Here is an 18,879-nt window from a genome sequence, read left to right on the forward strand (position 1 = left end):
ATTATATTGCTTTTAATTTATAATAAAAATTATGATTTCTTCTTCTGTTTGTTAAACGAGTTAAAAGTTACTTTGGGAACATTGATAATTAACTATACACACATTTGACTAACAAATTTGAAACTAAATTTTTTCATTTAGTTCAAATAATTCATCGTTTACGCATGTATAAAATAAAATAAATCCAATTTTATAATAACTTAAAAATTTTCTGCACTATTCGTTGTAAAGTATTTATAAAATTGGCGCGAAATAGAAATTCCTCTGTTGTCGAAGTTTGAACTAGTGACTATAGATGGATAAATACTACTGACTATTTAAATATCTTTACCGCCCTAATAGGAAATATTAGAACGTTATGTATTGTTAAAAGTCTAATAGAGAGTGCTAGTAAATATTAAATAGTAATATTCTTTGTCTATACTCTGTTATTATTTCGATTATTTGGTATGCTATTGTCATATGGCTGTGAACTCCACTTTAAGTGTTTCAACACGAAATCAATATTATAGTGGCTCTTAAAGAGGCGTGTTTGCGCACGAACGTTAAAATCGAATAAATAGTCGTCTGCAGAAAGGCTTGAAGCAGACGTCACAATACACCACGACGTCGTGGTCGAATAATAGTGGGGCGCGAGCAAGTGTCAATTTGATTATTGTCATCGGTTCTCGTGAATATCGGTGCTTCCGTCAAGACTGTTCGGAATTTCTACCGATGATCGGCAAATCGCGCATACGTTTTCCTGTGGGTGCCGTGAGGCGGCGAGAAAGGCCACCTCTTTAAATTAAAAGAAGGAATGACGCTGGAGAATCCGTTCTTTGTCGTCAAGGAGTAAGTAAAAATGATATACTATTATAAATGTTTGATCAATTCTTCCTGACTATACAAATCGTCACTAATCAATTACTTATCGATATCGCGAATTATATCGATATGTAACTTTGTGTTTGAAATTTTGTTATTCGTTTCGTGACATAAATGTTGCATACACGTATAGATACATATGTATATATCAACCCTTTAAAGAACCGTCGGTAGCTATACAACAGATAAAAGAAACCCTTGCTTCTGATGTTTTCAAGTAACACTAACATACTGTAACGTCAGTGTACACGTTTCACGGTAATCCTTTATTCCAAATCTTATCTTAATACGCATACAACCGTAGGCACATAATCTTAATTGTTTACGTATTCTTTCGTTCATTGTATTTATAAAATATACCATTGAACTTCCTTTCTTAATGCTTTAGATTAGATACAACGTCTATTTTTATTTGAGTATTTTAACATATTGTTAAGAAACGTTCTTAAGATTCTGCATAATGCGCTCGATTTTTTACCAGTCAGCATTCCATTATTTTGATACGTCGTCAAAATGAATACATATTTCGATTGCAAAGTGGAAACTAATCGATTGATATTTCTTATCAAAATAAGATCGATTGCTTTTACTTATTTTCTAATCTTACGATATTCAATTTATGGACAGCAACGATACCTTTAATATTTGTCAGAAATTTGTTTTCAAAAGATATTAACGTATTCCTTTTTTTATCTTTTAGCGAAGTTTGTAAGGCCTTAAATAAAAATCGCGGTTTATACAAACGGTGGACGGAACTGCAAGATGTTGTTGTCACAAGTCCAAATGTGAGCGGGGGAATCCCAATTTCAAGGGACGAATTAGAGTGGACAACAACCGAATTACGGAAAGCCTTACGTTCAATCGAATGGGATCTTGATGATCTAGAAGACACGATCCATATCCTTTAATGCATGTAATAATACTAAACTTCAAATATATGTATAATCGTATATATTTTTTGCAAAACAGATATTCACATTTTTGTTAATTCAATACCATTAGCCCACTGTATCGTTAGCGCAATTAGGGGTGGGGGGTCAGAAATGTCAGCTGTCCCCCTATTAAGAAATTAAAAATTCTCTTTTAAATGCTTACAAATTCGGTAGTTCTATGCATCATTTAAAATTAATGTAACTTTTTATTTATATTCTATATTACTTTAACAAATAACGTATGTATATATGTATATACGTATCGTAGAAAAGAATCCGACAAAATTTAAAATAGATAATAAGGAATTAACAGTTCAACGACGTTTCATCGAAGAAACAAGGGAAGAAGTTAAGGTAATTCTGATAAAGTTAATTGTTAATAAATAATGAAATTCTAATATAATTTACACAATTGTTTTGTTATAGATCATGAAGGATAAAATGAATTTAAGTAGAGGCCGGGACCGCGATAGTACAGCAAGGCAGGTTTGTAATAATTAACTATTGTATATATAACGAAATATTAATCAAAATAGTAAAATTAAAAGCAAAAATCTGTGATGTATTCTTTACATTTTTAAACTTCGCTCGTAAATTACAATACGTGTACTATGCGACATCTATGAAGAACTGTCAAATTGCTAATGATCTTAATCAGCTGAGAACGTCTGCTCGCAGTAAAAGAGTTAAAATGTAATTTGTAAATTCCGTTCTCTTTCTTTACGGTACGTTCTTTATGCATTTACAAGTAATATATTGTTGATCGGAATTATAAAAAGAAGGAAATGGTTTACACGGTAAATCAATAAGTCTTAATATTATTAGCATGTAAATAAATATTATTATTAAATTATTTGTCGTTGCTTAGAATTTTCTGTATTGAATAATTTTTGTTTGTCTGGAAGCTCCATGAATTTAATAATTTATGTACATTTCTTACATCTATTTGTATATTAATATTACAGCCGCTTTTGGACAATAGTCCAGCCAGAGTTCCTGTCAACCATGGTACAACTAAATACAGTAAATTGGAAAATGAAATTGATAGTCCGAATAGGCAATTTTTGGGAGACACGTTACAACAACAAAATGATATGATGAGACAACAAGACGAACAATTGGATATGATAGGTGAAAGTATTGGAACTCTCAAAACGGTATCTAGGCAAATCAATACCGAATTAGACGAACAAGCAGTGTAAGTTTAACCAATCATTCGTCTGTTATTTAATGAAATTAATTTTCTTACTTAAACGATTTTAATTATTTCAGTATGCTCGATGAATTTGGAAATGAGTTAGAAGTAACAGATTCTAAGTTGGATGCTACAATGAAAAAAATGGCCAAAGTTCTTCATATGAGTAATGGTAACTATAATAATTACATTCCTGCTCCTACTACTGCAACATCTAGTGTTTCTGATCTTGCCTCTAAACCTTCTTCTTTATCATTCTTATCGAATACAATAACTAACTGTTTCTTATGTTCTGGAGATTAAATAAATATTGTTATTATAATTTAATTATAATTATTTAGTAACATACGTGAAACACATTTTCTTTTGCTTCATTATTTGCTTTATTTTATTTTATTTTATTAATTTAGCTTGATTATATGCACCTAATTTTTGTGTAACATAAACTAATGACATAATTTACAAAACCTAGTGGAAAATTATGGAACTTTCTGACAAGTATGATATTAACCATTCATTTTGCTTTCAAAATAATATTGCATATCATGATCACTACATACATTCCTTTTACACTTTTTAAACTAATTATAACTTACATTTAGCATTGTTGCGCTTCAATTCTTTACTTTTTTCTAAACAAACTGTACTAAAATGTGATTAAGCCAAAGAGCTGTTGGAGGGTAGAAGTCTCATTAAATTAAAATAAAAGATCTAGTACCAATCATTATTTGAATTTTAAAGGGTTCTTAAATTATTCGTGTTCTTTTTTCCTTTAATTGATTATTGGTATTAAAGAAATGTTTCCTTTCGTTTTTGTTCTTCATTTCTACATGTTCATATTTTATAAGCATTATATTACTTATATTTTTATTGTAATGAGAGTAAACAAAGCAAAGAATGGTTGAAAACCTATGTGTACACAATAATTAAAGTTAATAATTTGCAAAGAGCCAACATATATTTAAATTTAATAAATATCAGAGATGTAGCGTTAAAATGGACCAGTTGTAATTATGAAAGAAAAATATTAATGTTTAACTGCATTTAGTCAAAGTATTTATTATGTACCTAGTATGATAGGCACTAAAAAAGTGTAGTATAAATCAGTTATGGAATCAGTAAAAGTATATCGTTGAATAAAATGTATATTAAAGATATTTAGATAAATAATAAACTGTATTTAAGTACCTCATTTACATGTAAATTTTGAAAAATTATGCCAAAATATCAGGAATTAAATGTTAAAGTAACAGGAAGTAGCACGATTAATTTGTGCCTAAGAAAATTTTAATGTAATAGATTTATAGACAGATACATATATATACAAATATTTCCAGTATGTTTTAAAATCTCTGATACTTCTACTTCCAATATATACCAACATGTGATATTATCATATTGATTCAGGTGTAGATAAACATAGTATAGTACACATTATTATGGAACATTCGCATGGCATTGTGAAAGTGCCATTTAGTTTATGTGTGTAATGAATGTAAATGAAACTATAGAGTTCGAAAGAAAAGTGTTAAAAAGGAGATAAGAAAAATGTAAAAACAATTATTTGTACGTACGATGGTTACTGATCGATTATTGTTTTTCCAATGCGTATAAAAAAATGTTCATAAGTATTATGAAAATTAGAGACTGCAGGTAATCTAAAGTTCTATTTTTAGGAAAAATTAGGCATAATAGAGAGAATTGAAAATTAGAAAATGAAACGTTCATTTTATTGTTGAAAGAGTGTTAATAATATAACGTTGTGAATTCATACATAAAACAGAAATCGTCTATTCTAGTATGTATTTAAAAATCTAAAGGGAAAAAAAGTATACTTTATTATTTCTCATTAATGACCAATTGTGAAGATGCACTGATAAATAAAACTTGCGACTTTATTTATACTGTACATGTTACTGTAAGGTACCACAAATTCCTGACCTATTTAAATGATTCAGACAACCATTATACTAGTAAGATTATATATATATATATATATATAAGAACTTGTTGCAAATTAGATTCTATGTTTGAGAAGATTCAACATATATGTATATGATACAATTGAATTTCAAATAATAATAGTTTTCTAATATATTGCTTTAACAATTATGTTTAATTTCTTAAACATTTAGGTATATGAACATATGATATAAAATCTCTCAATCATGGAATATAATATAATTTTTGAAATATATGTTCATGGATGTGTATTTTAAACATTATGTCATTTTTCTTATTTTTTGCTTATATATGTTTGTGTGAAAATAATTTTTATATATATGTATTAATGCAATTTCAGAAAGATTAATACAAATAAGAATCATTGTTTTAGAGCTTCCATATTTTAATGAATGTTACAATTACTGCTTGTTATTTCTAAATAACTTTAATATGTGATTTTTATAAATCATTTAAAATACTAAATTAGTTTGCAATATTGATTCTTTGTACTCAAATTGCTTAAAGAAATTCACATTAATAGAATATTTTTTATAAAAAGGATTGAATATCTGTATCGTATCATGAAATTTTATAAACAGCAAGTTTACTCGATTATCTGGCAGTGACATACTTATAATTCATTATCTGAGTGCAAGGTATCAAATAAAAAATGTTCAATGTTATTATAAATTGCTTGTTGAAAAGTGCATGTTGAATATAATGTACAATGTTTATTGTTTGAAGAAGGGCCAAATATATAGTATTGATTTTCCTTATAATAAATATATGTTATTTATTTAATTTTATTGTCGTTCAATGAACGACGATAAAATTATTTGATTCTGACCTTTTTTATAAGTGACGCATGCGATGTTACTTTCCGTTTGTTTTAGATCGGAGACAATGGGTAGCCATTGGAGTGTTGACCGCTATATTGGTGTTTCTAATAATTTTATTTATAATTAAGTGAATCATTTAATTCCTTAGCCTCCCTAAGAATTATTGGTTCTTCTTCATAGCATTTAGTCAAGTATGTTAAATTTTGTTTCAATAATAAATTATCGATAGCGATATTAATAAATACTCACGGTTGTTATATTTTTGACAGGGTCTTTATAAACTCCTTCCCCCAAATTCAAAAAGTAACTAAATTAATTCGTTAAAAGTTTTACTAGTTTTAATGTTTTACAGTCAGTTAAGAAGTCAGTCAGTCGATGATCGTGTATTTTTTTTATTCATACTAAATATAGTTTAATATTTTATTGAAATATTATATTATATGTAAAAAAAAAAAAACATGATTCATCATGATACATGTTGTAAAATATATTTAGGCTTCTGCTGTTCTCCTTTTGATTATACAAATGTTTCCTTCAACTTTTAATATTTATACAATATGAAAGTAGTTGTTCACTGTTCAGCTTGTACAAACGCATAAATAAGTCACAATAATGTATTATAGTCGATTTTGTACATTGGGGATTAAAACACTTGCCTTTTTCTCGGAGGAACTTTCGAAGCTTTCTTAGAACTTAGAAAAGTACTTAAAAGACATAAAAATTATAAAATAATTGTATATAGATACTATATACATGTTTGTACACACGTACAAATAAGCTGTATTATAAAAATGTTAGACGAATTGATTAATGTAAATGGTCTAGTAATGATAACAAAAAGGAAAATATGTCTACTATATTAAATCTTTGGTATTGTGTTCATTATTGCAGTCATTTGTATATGTAAACACATGAAATTAATATTTTATCTACTGAATGATTTGTTATTTTATATCCTATTCTCAATTCTATCATAATTATATGATTTAATTAAAAGTATTTTTTACCATTGTTAAACATACAGCTATAATGTGCAATATATATATATTCTGCTTTTAGAAGGAAATACGATTGATTCTCTAGTTATTAATAGTAAAGATATGTACTTATATACCTTTTAACATTTTTCTTGGTTTTCATCCCTTCATTGTATGTAAGGCACCTCTAGTGATATGAAAAAAAAAAATGGAACGCTCGTACGTTTAAGTATTGGCAGATAACGATTTCAGTATTTATGGTTCCAATCGTACACGTTTATGGCAGTCGACAGGCAAAACTTTTCTTATATCACCAATATTTTCAACTTCCATTCTTAGTCTACTGACCTCATCCTCGTAATTTTTTACCCATTGCGTTTGCAAATTCTTTGCATCTGTTAATGCTCGAATTCTTTGATCTAAGTTTGCAGCCGCGATTTCTTTTTCAGCTGCAACTAAACGCTCTTCCAGGCGATTTAAGTCAGCATCATCTAAGTTACAGAAGTTTAAATTTATAGATTAAAACAGTCAATTCAAATATAAATTGAGGAAAAAGCAATTTACCTATTTCTGGTACATTTTCAAGCTCATTCATTATTTCAGCCACTTCAGCTAAAGCTTTATCAACTTGTTGGGATGCTAAACTTACATTAATCTTAGCTTGACCAACTTTATGATTCGCCTAAAATAACACAGTAACGATATTATTATTTAATCTCAATATCGATTTTATTATCTACACCTGATATCTTACTTCTGTAGTAATATTTGTATCTTGACTAATTTGAATTTCATATCCTTTCATCATGGAATCAGTGGTGTCGACTCGTGAATGTAATTTCTCAGCTTCGTTTCCTACCCGAAGCGCTTCTATTTTAGTTTTATTTGCTTCAATTCTGATAGCATTTGCCTTTGCGCTAGCTTCTTCTGCGTATGACTAATATAGAAATATTTTTAATGTAATAAATTATACATTGTGCTTTGTATTCAAAGAAAAATCAGTTCACCTGAGCATTTTGTGCTCTTTCACGAGCAAGCTTAGCATTATCTTCCGAACCAGTTAATATTTCATTAGCTTGCGCAGCTTGATTGATTGCGTTTATAATTAAATCTTCAATGTCTCCTATATCCTTCAAAGCATCTTGAGCTTTAATACGTTCACGTTCAACCTCGGCATGAAATTCTGAAATATTGTAAATAAAATAAAAAACATCCTACGTTCCTTTTTATAAAAAATGTTTCATTAGAATTAATTAAAACGACATACCTCCCAGTTTCTTCAATGTTTCTTGAGCTTCTTTTAAAGTTTGATCGCCACGTTTTACAGCATCGTTTGCTTTCTCATTAGCTCCATCTAATTCAGCAACAAGTTCAGCAGTGGCTGCCTGTTGATCTTGTGCTCGTTCTATAAGCTCTTCACTTTTTCTTACTTTCTCTGTCATTTCATTTATAAGATGCTCATTTTGATCTAACAACAGTTGCGCTTGTTCTTTCAACCGTAATCCCTGCAATGATTTGTTGTGTTAATGTTGGTCGTATTAATTATAATTATTATGGTTTAAGTTTACCTCGTTATTCACTTCTTCAACTTGACTTTGTAACCGATCAATGTCAACAGGTGGAAGAGCCAAATCGAGAATCAATAAATCTATTGCTTCTTGCGAAACAGCGGACGATTTATTAGCTGCTATGCTGGTAAGATTTTTCACCTCGTTCATACGGTGCTCCAGTAATTCTAATTTATTTTCCAGTCCTCTAATATCGTCTCTAAAAATAAAGTCGATTTTTAATTAAAAAAGATGCAGTACATAATTTATTTGAATATCACAAAGCACCAGTTTACAAATTGTTGTACTATAGTAATAAATAAATACGAACGTCATATTAGAATATTTTGCTATAGCTTTCTTTGCAAGGCTATAAGCTTCAATTGTTGTATTTCGAGCTTGCTCCGCTAGTGTATGAATCTTCTTGGCTTCGTTGACGTTACTGTAAATGAGAAATAATACAAAGGATAATAAATTATTATAAATCTTTCGTATAAATAGATGTTGCTTACAAGTCAGCTAATACACGCGCTTCTTGTGCAATTGTAGTCATTTGTTTATTCTGTTGACCGACTTGTTCCGCACGCGATTTTGCTTCTGCTAATGCAGTGGCCCCACTGGTGGCTAAATAATCCTCCGCATCCTAATGATAAAGAGTTTAAACCTAGGCAATTATTTCATACTTCTATGTCTACGTATATAATAATATAATATATAGTATCATTCTTACAGTTAATTGACCATGTATTTTGTCAAGCACTTTTTCTGCTTCATCAATGCTCATCAATCCTTCAGAGGCAGTTTTATATGCATCAGCAGCAGTAAGGTTAACAGTTAGCGAGATCTCACCAATCTCATTTAACTGATCGCGCAATTCATCAAGTTGTTCCACCAGTGTCTTGTTTTCATCTGAAATATTATCACTTAGAATCTTATTTGAAGTAAATACAAATAAACTCAAGAAATTATACTTACTACCAGATCCTTGTTTAGCGGTGTGCAAGACATTCTTCACTCTGTCCTGAACATTCTTTAATTCTTTCTCAAAGTCCGAATCTTTAATAACCGTTGGACTGCTATTAATTTTCTTTAACGTGTTCTCTAATTCAGCCAAACGTTCTCTGTGACTATTAGCCGCTGATTGGACAAGATTATAACAATCAGGACAATCTACGCATCCATTTTGTCTGTTATGCTTGTTTTCTTTGCAACGATCGCATCGTCTTCCTTCCACATTTTGGAGGCACTAAAATATGGAAATAAATTTGTTAAAGATTGCAAAGCTCGTAATTGTATTACTTTTTATACTTACCGGACACTGTCCGCTGGCGTCACACTGCAAGTCCTGTGAACCAATACTATCACAGTCACAAGGTTTGCAACCTTCTCGACCGAATCCGTATTGGTAAGGAACACATGCGTCGCAATGTTGACCGGTAACACCAGGTCTACATTCACACTGGCCGGTAACAGGATTGCAAGTACGATTGTAAGATCCTTCAGAATCACAATTGCAGGGTGCGCATCCCTAAAATATATATTCATAATTATCACATGCTTATACTTAAGAAAGGCTAAGAAAAATCTTAACTACCTCTCCGCTTAATATGTGATAATACCCCTCTTCACATTTGTCACAATTTCGACCGATTACATGGGGCTTGCATGTACAGTGTCCTGTCAATTGTTCACAAGGTGCTACTCTACCATCGTCAAGTTCAACTGTACCTGGCGGATAACACTGACACAGCTTACATCCGTCTTCTTTAAGTTCAGACAGAGCGTCTCCATAATATCCTATATTAACATTATAAATATCATGTATTATAGCGTTTTCATTCAAAGATTATACAATCGTTTACACGTTACCGACCTGGAAGACACTCTTCGCAATGAAAACCTGCTGTATTGTTCACACATTTTAAACATTCTCCAGTCTCATGATTACAATTTCGAACAGCATTTAGATCAATATTGTTATTACAGTCGCACGATTTGCAAGCGATACCCTTTTCAGGATTTCCGAAATATCCATCTGAACATGTTTCACATCTGGGTCCTAAATTTAAAAAAAAATATAGAATATATAGACATAAGAATTCGACAAGTTCTTAGTCTTACTCTTGATTTTCTTTCTTTTATATTTTTATACCTGTTCTACCCGATGGGCATTCAGAACAAATAGGATCTGGATTGTTTCCAAGTAATATACAAGGTCCATTATCTGGGCAGGGACACGGTTTACAGTCATCGGGTGTACCCTTTAATGGGTGACCATAGTATCCACGCTTACACAATTCGCAATTACTACCAGCTGTATTATGCTGACAAATACACTGTCCTAAAGAGAATTAAATTGAAAGGATAAATAACAAAATGTGAAGACGAATCATTATTATAAAGACGAATCATAAGTATGTAAATACCAGTTTCAGCTTCGCAAATGTCTGCATGACCATTGCAATTACAAGGAACACAAAGAGCGAATGGACCTCCGTTCGGTGGATCATGATGAAACCCAGGTGCACACGATTCGCAGAATTGACCTACGTACCCATGGGGACACTGACAATGTTCTACCCAATCAGCTGGTTCACCAGCAGCTCCACGATGAGCTGTCTCTAGTTTAACGTCGTCTAAGAACCCTCTACCTATAGAAGAGAAAGAAAAATTTGTTTTAATAATAACTTCAAATATTTCTCTTCAATTACTATACCTTGATGCGTATAGGTTCCGCGAATTTTAATAGCTGTCAGGTTTGATAAAATGGACATAAATGCACGGGAAGATAACCGTGGTTCCCAGCCATAACTTGGATGTTCGTGTAATTTAAAGCGATATTCTTGTGGCTGAAATAATTATTTACAAATCAATAAATATAGAAACTTCATTAATTAATTTATTTACTTACAGTCACAGTAGGTATACGATTTTGTTGCCCGAAAATCGGTTGTGTAATTTGTTCTCCATTTCCTCCTTCAAGAATTACGTCACGAGCTGTAGGCGTAGGACCAGCTTCACCAATTCTCAGCGTAAAAGATAAGTCTTGATTGTAAGATGCTCGTTGGTCACCAAGAAATCTATCTGCATGTAACAAAATATAATATCTTTATTACCAGTATTCAAAAATTCATCATATTTTTACTATTTGACCTTAGTCCAGTGGCGGCTCGTCATACACCACGTCGCTGGAACTGTGAAGCGCACAGTTCCATACAAAGATTTTTCTATCTTTTTCATAAACTGGGGGATGGCTACTGACATTAAGCTTAAGGATTATATATTGTACAAGTATAAAGAAAGAATTAAAGAAAAATGGATTCATTATATTAAATGTTATTGATAATATCAAGTGGAAATAGGGGGTGATGCAGTTCCACAGTGCCTGTGCGCGCGCCGCCCCTGCCTTGGTCCCTACTAATTACGTCAATAATAAAAAGTAACGCGTTACAATAGAAGCATCGTGTACTTATATTTACCAGGTGCAACGAAGTATACATTGTCACGATCCAGTGCTGTGGCAGATATCGTTTGAGTATGAGGATCGTAATGAAGAGGTATCGGATTACCAGCCACGGTAGCTGTCCACCGTTCAGCTCCTCTCACGAACATACTCTCAATTACAATTTTTGAATATCCAGTTGCTGGTCGGCATACCGACGAGTGGCCGTAACAGAAACACGGTGTACAGCCGAATTCGTTTTGGGTTGCCAGATTGAAAAATCCTGGCTTACACCTGTTCATTATGATAATTAGAAATTATATGATCTTGACTTCAACAGAAGAATAGAAAATAGAAAAATACAGTGCATCTAAATGATCTTGAAAAGGCTATACTAACACTCGACATCGTTTTCCTTCAACATTTTCTTTACAGGTACAAACTCCACTGACTGGGTCACAGTTTGGCGTATTTTCCAAGGAACCAGCTACGTTACACTCGCAAGAAGTGCAACCGTACGAGCCAAAATTATAATAATTTGCCGCGCAACGATCACATTTGTCACCTGTTACGCCAGGCTTGCATTGACATTTGCCTTCACTATTACACTGCAAGTTCCTAGAACCTGTAACACGATATTTCATTTACCTCGATTCATAATGTTAATATTAATGTTAACGATAAACGAATCAATCTACCAATTTCGTTGCAGTTACAAGCGACACAATAATTGTCTTGCGGACGCTGGTAGTAGTTCTCTCGGCAACGTTCACAATTCGCGCCGTCGCGATTAGCTTTGCAATCCAGGCAGTGACCACCGTGCCCCGTCGCCTTATACAGTTCCTTATCGAAATAGCATCTCTCCGAGTAACCATTGCAGTTACAAGCTGAAAAATTCAGCCACGTTAGCAACGACATTCCATAAATCCATAGGAATACGAATATAATTTAAAAAAAGTTCATAATAAAATATCATTAACATCATTTAGATATTTACTGGATCCTGAGTACCATGGAAGAATTCCATCCCACCGTGATGATTCACAGATCACCATGTTTACAAGCATTAAACACGCAATTAATCTCCCTTTCAATTCCATCGCGGAAATGTTACAAGTGAACGAAGAAGAGAAAGTCCTTTTATTAATTCCACTTTTTAACAGTATTCTTACTCATCTTCACGATTTTTTCTAAACAATATCTTGATCGTTTATTCGCATTGACAGGTGACGTTTGATCAGAAAGTAAATAAAATTGACGTTCCATGAATGATCAATACCGCTGATTGGTAAACGACGATGAAAGTATTTTTATAATTAATAAAAAAATTGTGTAACGGTAAGGGACGATTGTCGTGATACATGAATGTTCGTTTGTATCGCGGTTTCTTAAGCACTGAGCTCGCTTGCGGTGTACAGAAAAGCTGCATTGTGTGCCCCTGTATTGCCAACAATCCCCACTTCGGGACAGGCAAGGAACGTAAAAGGTAAAGCTGGTTAGGTAATGCCAACGTGATCGTGAACGCAAACTCTCTTCGGCCGGTTGGAAAGGTGATGCTGCGCTAAGGAATCTTTCCTCCTTATTGAAATTAGCAATAATTGCTCGACGCACAGAGAGCTTCTTATAAAATAAAAAATGATCGGTACTGAAGTTGTAGTTATTGGATAGATAAGATCCTATAAGAATGAAAAATAAAGGATAAAAAAGTGTATAAAAATTCAATTGGTTTGAAATTTAAACAGATTTGTGACTCTTGGGAATATGTAATAATAACTCAGTCTTAAATAAGTTAATAGATTGCTGAATTTTTTATAGATTCATATACTAAGGTCATTGGTGCTAACAGTAGTGAATAACGGATGAACGAAAATATGATTTATGATAGCGGCGAACCATATGCCCTGGCCACCAGATATAGAACGCGAAAAACAGCCATTTGAAGAGCAGGTTTGCCAAGGTCCACCTACACAGCGACCAGGATACCGGCCCATCAAAGATATCATCTCGTAAGATCGACGAAATATGTGTGAGTTCTTCACGAGTACAATTTTGTCGTATAAAATAAATACTAGAAATTTCAGTAAGACTGATTTCATTTTCTCCTCGTAATAAATCTATTGAATTTATTCTCACGTTTGCATTCGTGTGCATCAGTGGTGGTAGCTCGCCCCCAAGGTGCATCATTGTAAAAAGGTAAACACTCGTTGCAGTCTGGACCCGCGGTGTTGTGCTCGCATCTGTAAATAATTTTTAACTGAAATATTATATACCTAAGTAATAACATAGAAAAAGTTCCTCTTGCGCATCGTACTATATATCAAATATTCTAGATGAAGAATACAAATATAGAATCACCTGTAATTAGTCACTGTATATTAAATACATGTATACCTAAATTATCTTACCTGCATACTCTGCGAGTTCTTCCATCTACGCTGGTACTATTTACACATTCACCAGCATGGCCATTGCAGGCACAACGTGCTCCAACGGCGACGTCTGCGATCGCATAGTAGTAGGATTTTAATACATGGTCATCGCCAAAAACTTCATCGCCGAATGTATTTAATCTGTCCAGTGTGATCCTTAAACCTGTTGCTTGTACCCATTCCTTGAATTAATACACGAATGTAACGCACAAATAATAATGTGTCCGTTTCCCTTTACCCGATTACGGTGAAAATTATACCTGCAGAGCTGGATTTGTTTCAAAGTAGTACGCCGAGGGTCTACCTTCCAGAGTAGAGAATGCGACGGTGCCCTTTGTCAAAGGCGATATGTCCGAATAGTCCGAAGTACATAGCACTCTGGTATCGTCACCTTGTACCGTTTCTTTCGAATCCGGTAAATCATAAGTATCTCTACAAGTCGCGGAATAGAATTGATAAGGTTCCCATGGTGATTTCTCATTTTTCCTCTTGTAGATGCCCCAACTTTCCGGACGCGGTGATTCGAACAGCACTCTAACGTAAGTTATATCGAACGTCTTGCCTACAATCATTTTAAAAAATAGTTAAATAAAATAAGGGTGATGTAAATTAAATTTACTACGTTTCAATGTGACGATAAACGAAAGTATTTCTATTGTGAACAGAGCCGGCCCTGGGCCTAGGCTAACTAGACGGCCGCCTAGGGACCCCATGAGACGATTTTGCGTCTAAGAATGCAAGAAGAGTGTTTAATTGAATATTAATCGATGCAAATGCAAATCTAAATTAGTTATACGAGCTTTAATGTCAATTTTATAAATTTTATTTGAGAAACTTTTTTTTATGTGAAGGGCCCTTTTTCGGAGCTCGCCTCGAACCCCCGAAATCTCAGGGCCGACCCTGGACCTAGGCAGACTAGGCGGCCGCCTAAGACCCCCGAGGTCCAGGGCCCCCATAAGACGATTTTGCATCTAAGAATGCAAGAAGAGTAATGTTTACTTGAATATTGATCGATGGAGATGCGAATCTAAATTAGTTATACAAAATTTTATAAATTTTATTTCAGGTACTTTTTTTATGTGAAGGGGCCCTTTTTCGGAGTTCGCCTCGGACCCCCGAAATCTCAGGGCCGACCCAGTTTGTGAAAGCTATTTGAGAAATAAACGAATTCTACGCCATTGCAGTTCTCCACACTGTAAAGCAAGCGGGGTGCAAGTGGCTGATTCTTTTGTAAACGAACATGTGGCGCACAGACAGAGATTTTACGTGTATGTTCTTTCTATTTTTAAAATTCTTAAAGTCGCCGTTCAAATCAGTTTACATGAACGCGATGTAATAACGAAATTATTTCACGATGAAAATAGGTTATAATATTTGTAATAACGGTAACGTAAATCAATTTTTCAAAGCATTACCCGCCTATGTTACTTTATCGTCCATGTTCCGAGAATTATCTCATCACATACGCATCCTGATAGATAAGGGTGTAGAATGGAAAAAGAAGAGCTGAGGAGGCGGGAGAAAGAGGGCGACAAACATTGAGGACGTGTTAAGAGTTCATCGCGGATACCGATGAATGAACTCCTTCTTTTATCTACGCTATAAGTTTCGTCAATTTTATCCGTCTGTGAGGAACGATCTCAATTAACTGTACATTCATTCTGAATTAAACGGCACAAAATTCGTGAAATTATCAGTACCGTATCATGTATGTTAGATGAATAATTATGTATAAATATAATTCAACGTTTGTTATATCATACCTAAATGAAGCGTAAGATTAACTTGATTCGGGTATTCGATACCCTCGAACATTGTTTCCGACTGCCACCAGGTCGAATTGTCGTTATTATCACGATCGGTAAGATACCTGGCTGAATGATCTTCATACCGACATATCTCGCATGATTTATTTTGAACGCCGGTTTGTTTGCAAAATTCGGTTGGACGATCCTGACCGCACGTGTTCGTTGCTTCCATAAGAACATCGAAAGCTGCATTCTCGAAAGGTGGTATACACCTCTACAACAAACGCGTTCAAAAATATTTTTTCTTTATTTAAATAAAAATCTGCGTTACTACAATTAGAAAGTCGTTTTATTTCGGACGGAGTATTATGTAACTTGGAATTCAAATTCATTGATACCCGTTCTTATGATACGTGTAAATATAAATTTTTAATAAATAGAATTTCGTAATCTTTACATTGCTTTTGTTCTTTTTTTAAGTTGGTAGATTTAGAAGATTATACACTGATTTTAAAATGCGCGGTAAGTTTAAAATATTTCTGCCAAGTATCCGTACTATAATAAAAGGTGTTCAGAATCACCTAAAACTTGAATAATCGCAGGTAGTTTCCTTCCCAGGTAATTCCCAGAATATTCCATTCGAAATTTTCTGTAACTTCTGAGAACCTTTCACAATAGAACTGTTCCACCCACGCAAGAAATTTTACTTCCGGTATATTTATTATACGGGGCGTACAAAAACACGAACGTAATTTTTTTTTAAATAAAATTATATACAATTATCAGTGATTTTTTTAATAAATTCAAAAGCTGAACAATTTTTTACGTTTTCAGAATTCTTCTACGCTTACTGTATCGTCTAGCTTTATCTTTCCCTAGCTATCGTCGAAAGTTACTGTAACTTCGAACTTTACGTTGATAACCTAATGTAGTAATATCCTACACACACAAAAAAAAAAAAACGAATTTTAATGACTAAGAATAAACAGAACGTATTTATATTTTCAAATTGGATCGTTAGTTTGTATTTTTTAATTATGCCTAACCGGTTTAGTAATTAAATATAGTGCATACTGTACAGATCGTACATTGAAGATTCGTATTATCTCATGACGTGATAGAGGCACACATTCTAATGTGAAAGATATTATTGCTTATTTTAAATTATTTGCAATTAATTTAATAACTAATAGATAAATGTATTATTAAAAAAATTTAGTACAAACCCGTGGCCTTCCATTGTCATCATAGCATTTGTCTTCGTCTCGTGATTTCTTTTCGAATCGATCCGGGAGATCATCGGAGGGCTCGGGTTCCGCAAATACTGCTATCAAGCAGATCACCGCTAATATCAGTATCTTCTTGTGTTTCCCTCTTGTCATGTTTGAATTTTATTAGATAAGTCCTCTTTCTTGTAATTTCACGCGTAAATTCGCCAAATGAAAAACTTTCACTTTTTCCGAATTTCTTTAAAGGTTAGGGTGAGAACTGATTCTCGATCGGGTCCATCGGCAACGAGATCCCTCGACAATAGTTTTTACTTTTTATTGCTGAGACTGCATTCCGCAAATGGTTCCCGCCTTATCTGCCTAATGTTCATTAATTTAAACATTAGTCATTGCACTGAATTAAACGAATTGACGTTATTTCTTAAAAAATTAAATTTCTGAAGAATTATGTATAACAAAGAAAAATCATAATTAAAATTATATTCAACATTTTTAAACGAAGCGATAAATCTGTCAGCAAATTCAATAAATTTTGTTTAAAATACGATTTTTTTATCCTTATTTCAGGAATGCGTTCAGATAAAGATACTTGAACGCTTGTGTATATAACATTTCAAACACCACGTTTGCTTTTAACATCTATTTCTTGCCGCCTACATCGAATCACGTAGGATCACATGACACACAAATCACGAATCGCAATTTAAACAAAAAAGCTGTACGTTAAGTTTTAAATTCACAATAAAAATAAAAATCAGAAGCGTAAGTTTGTAAAAAGAAAAAAAGAACGATCTCGCGTGTTTCGTAAATGGAACAATGGGATTCACAGTTGCATGGAACACAAACGGATCACGAATCATTCACAGGTTTATCACACGAGTATCGCCGGTTTTTAAAATTGAGAAACAAATTATTCTAACCTCTTCGACCGACGGAAGACTAGCAAACCGTGAAGAAAGACACTCTCCATACGACAGCTCACTGAGAAACTGAAGGAGTGGAGGTGGAGGAACGAGGAGTCGTGAGAGTGAGGCTGTGGGGAAGTCGAGTACGCCAATGTTCAAGCATTTGTGGTGGTAATACGCCCGCCACTCGTAGTAGAAAGAAAGTGCAGGCCAAGAACAAACCAAGAGAAATGGGGAATTGTTAGGATTACATGCCATACATTATTATTAATAGCAGTACACTTATAATAAATTATTCAATCATTTAAACATCATAAGTAAATACTTATTTATTTTGCCACATTTATTACCGGACCCAACGAACAGCTGAAAATAATATATTTTCAATCTTTAGGAATTAATGGATTAACACTAAATTGCCGAAGCGAGTCAATTTGACTTATTTACGATTTTATTGCTGTATATATATATACATATACATATAGAAAAACTTAAACAGATTTATTTGTCCGGCAATCTAGTATTAAAATTTGCATAAGTATAAAAATGAAATTCTGTTTTGAAAATTATAGAAAACTTTCATTAGCGCTTCTGAATAACATTTCATATCTCGTTGGAACGGAAGTAAGAAGATTACTCGGGAAACGATGACATCTTTTTCCTACTACTACGAACGTTTGTAGTGTATTAGTTTATTTCAAATTGTATTTTTATTTATTGTAATGTATTATTGATTGTATTCTCTGCTAAATAAAAGATACGAGAATATGTTTCGTTAAAAATTAGATTATAAAAATATGAGATAAGTAGCGTGTTCAAACAATGAAT

General features: G+C 33.0%; 2 protein-coding genes and 1 long non-coding RNA gene across 6 annotated transcripts; 2 read left to right on the forward strand and 1 right to left on the reverse strand.

Annotated features, from left to right (window-relative positions):
• The first annotated feature begins 532 nt into the window (after window positions 1-532).
• On the forward strand, window positions 533-10,816 carry LOC114878665 (syntaxin-6). Of its 3 annotated transcripts, none has more exons than XM_029192739.2 (7): window positions 535-831; window positions 1,565-1,761; window positions 2,056-2,150; window positions 2,223-2,282; window positions 2,762-2,994; window positions 3,069-3,163; window positions 10,728-10,816. In XM_029192739.2, the coding sequence occupies exons 1-7, from the start codon at window positions 797-799 to the stop codon at window positions 10,751-10,753; spliced, it is 741 nt and encodes a 246-aa protein (XP_029048572.1). In that variant the 5' UTR covers window positions 535-796; the 3' UTR covers window positions 10,754-10,816. The 3 variants fall into 3 exon arrangements, with proteins under 3 accessions (XP_029048570.1, XP_029048572.1, XP_029048571.1); XM_029192738.2 differs by lacking the exon at window positions 10,728-10,816 and adding an exon at window positions 5,829-6,018 and having other exon boundaries at window positions 537-831; XM_029192737.2 differs by lacking the exon at window positions 10,728-10,816 and having other exon boundaries at window positions 533-831; window positions 3,069-5,714.
• Window positions 6,237-18,190, reverse strand: LOC114878660 (laminin subunit gamma-1). 2 transcript variants are annotated; one of them, XM_029192727.2, is made up of 26 exons: window positions 18,067-18,190; window positions 17,144-17,506; window positions 15,933-16,191; window positions 14,430-14,731; window positions 14,146-14,351; window positions 13,874-13,977; window positions 12,439-12,627; window positions 12,140-12,365; window positions 11,778-12,034; window positions 11,210-11,382; window positions 11,015-11,147; window positions 10,725-10,949; window positions 10,451-10,639; window positions 10,172-10,357; window positions 9,893-10,095; window positions 9,611-9,826; window positions 9,274-9,544; window positions 9,029-9,207; window positions 8,811-8,941; window positions 8,630-8,740; window positions 8,320-8,518; window positions 8,019-8,256; window positions 7,759-7,934; window positions 7,506-7,688; window positions 7,316-7,433; window positions 6,237-7,242 (listed from the first exon to the last, which is right to left on the reverse strand). In XM_029192727.2, exons 2-26 carry the CDS (start codon window positions 17,297-17,299, stop codon window positions 7,007-7,009), a joined length of 4,866 nt encoding a protein of 1,621 aa, XP_029048560.1. In that variant the 5' UTR covers window positions 17,300-17,506; window positions 18,067-18,190; the 3' UTR covers window positions 6,237-7,006. The 2 variants fall into 2 exon arrangements, with proteins under 2 accessions (XP_029048560.1, XP_029048561.1); XM_029192728.2 differs by lacking the exons at window positions 13,874-13,977; window positions 14,146-14,351; window positions 14,430-14,731; ... (1 more) ...; window positions 17,144-17,506; window positions 18,067-18,190 and adding an exon at window positions 12,738-13,120.
• LOC114878667 lies at window positions 13,269-13,820 on the forward strand. The gene is made up of 2 exons (XR_003789778.2): window positions 13,269-13,382; window positions 13,556-13,820. It is a non-coding gene; the product is annotated as an uncharacterized LOC114878667 (long non-coding RNA).
• Window positions 18,191-18,879: the final 689 nt, after the last annotated feature.

Source organism: Osmia bicornis, chromosome 5 (genome assembly GCF_907164935.1).
Source record: "Osmia bicornis bicornis chromosome 5, iOsmBic2.1, whole genome shotgun sequence".
Classification (NCBI taxonomy): domain Eukaryota; kingdom Metazoa; phylum Arthropoda; class Insecta; order Hymenoptera; family Megachilidae; genus Osmia; species Osmia bicornis.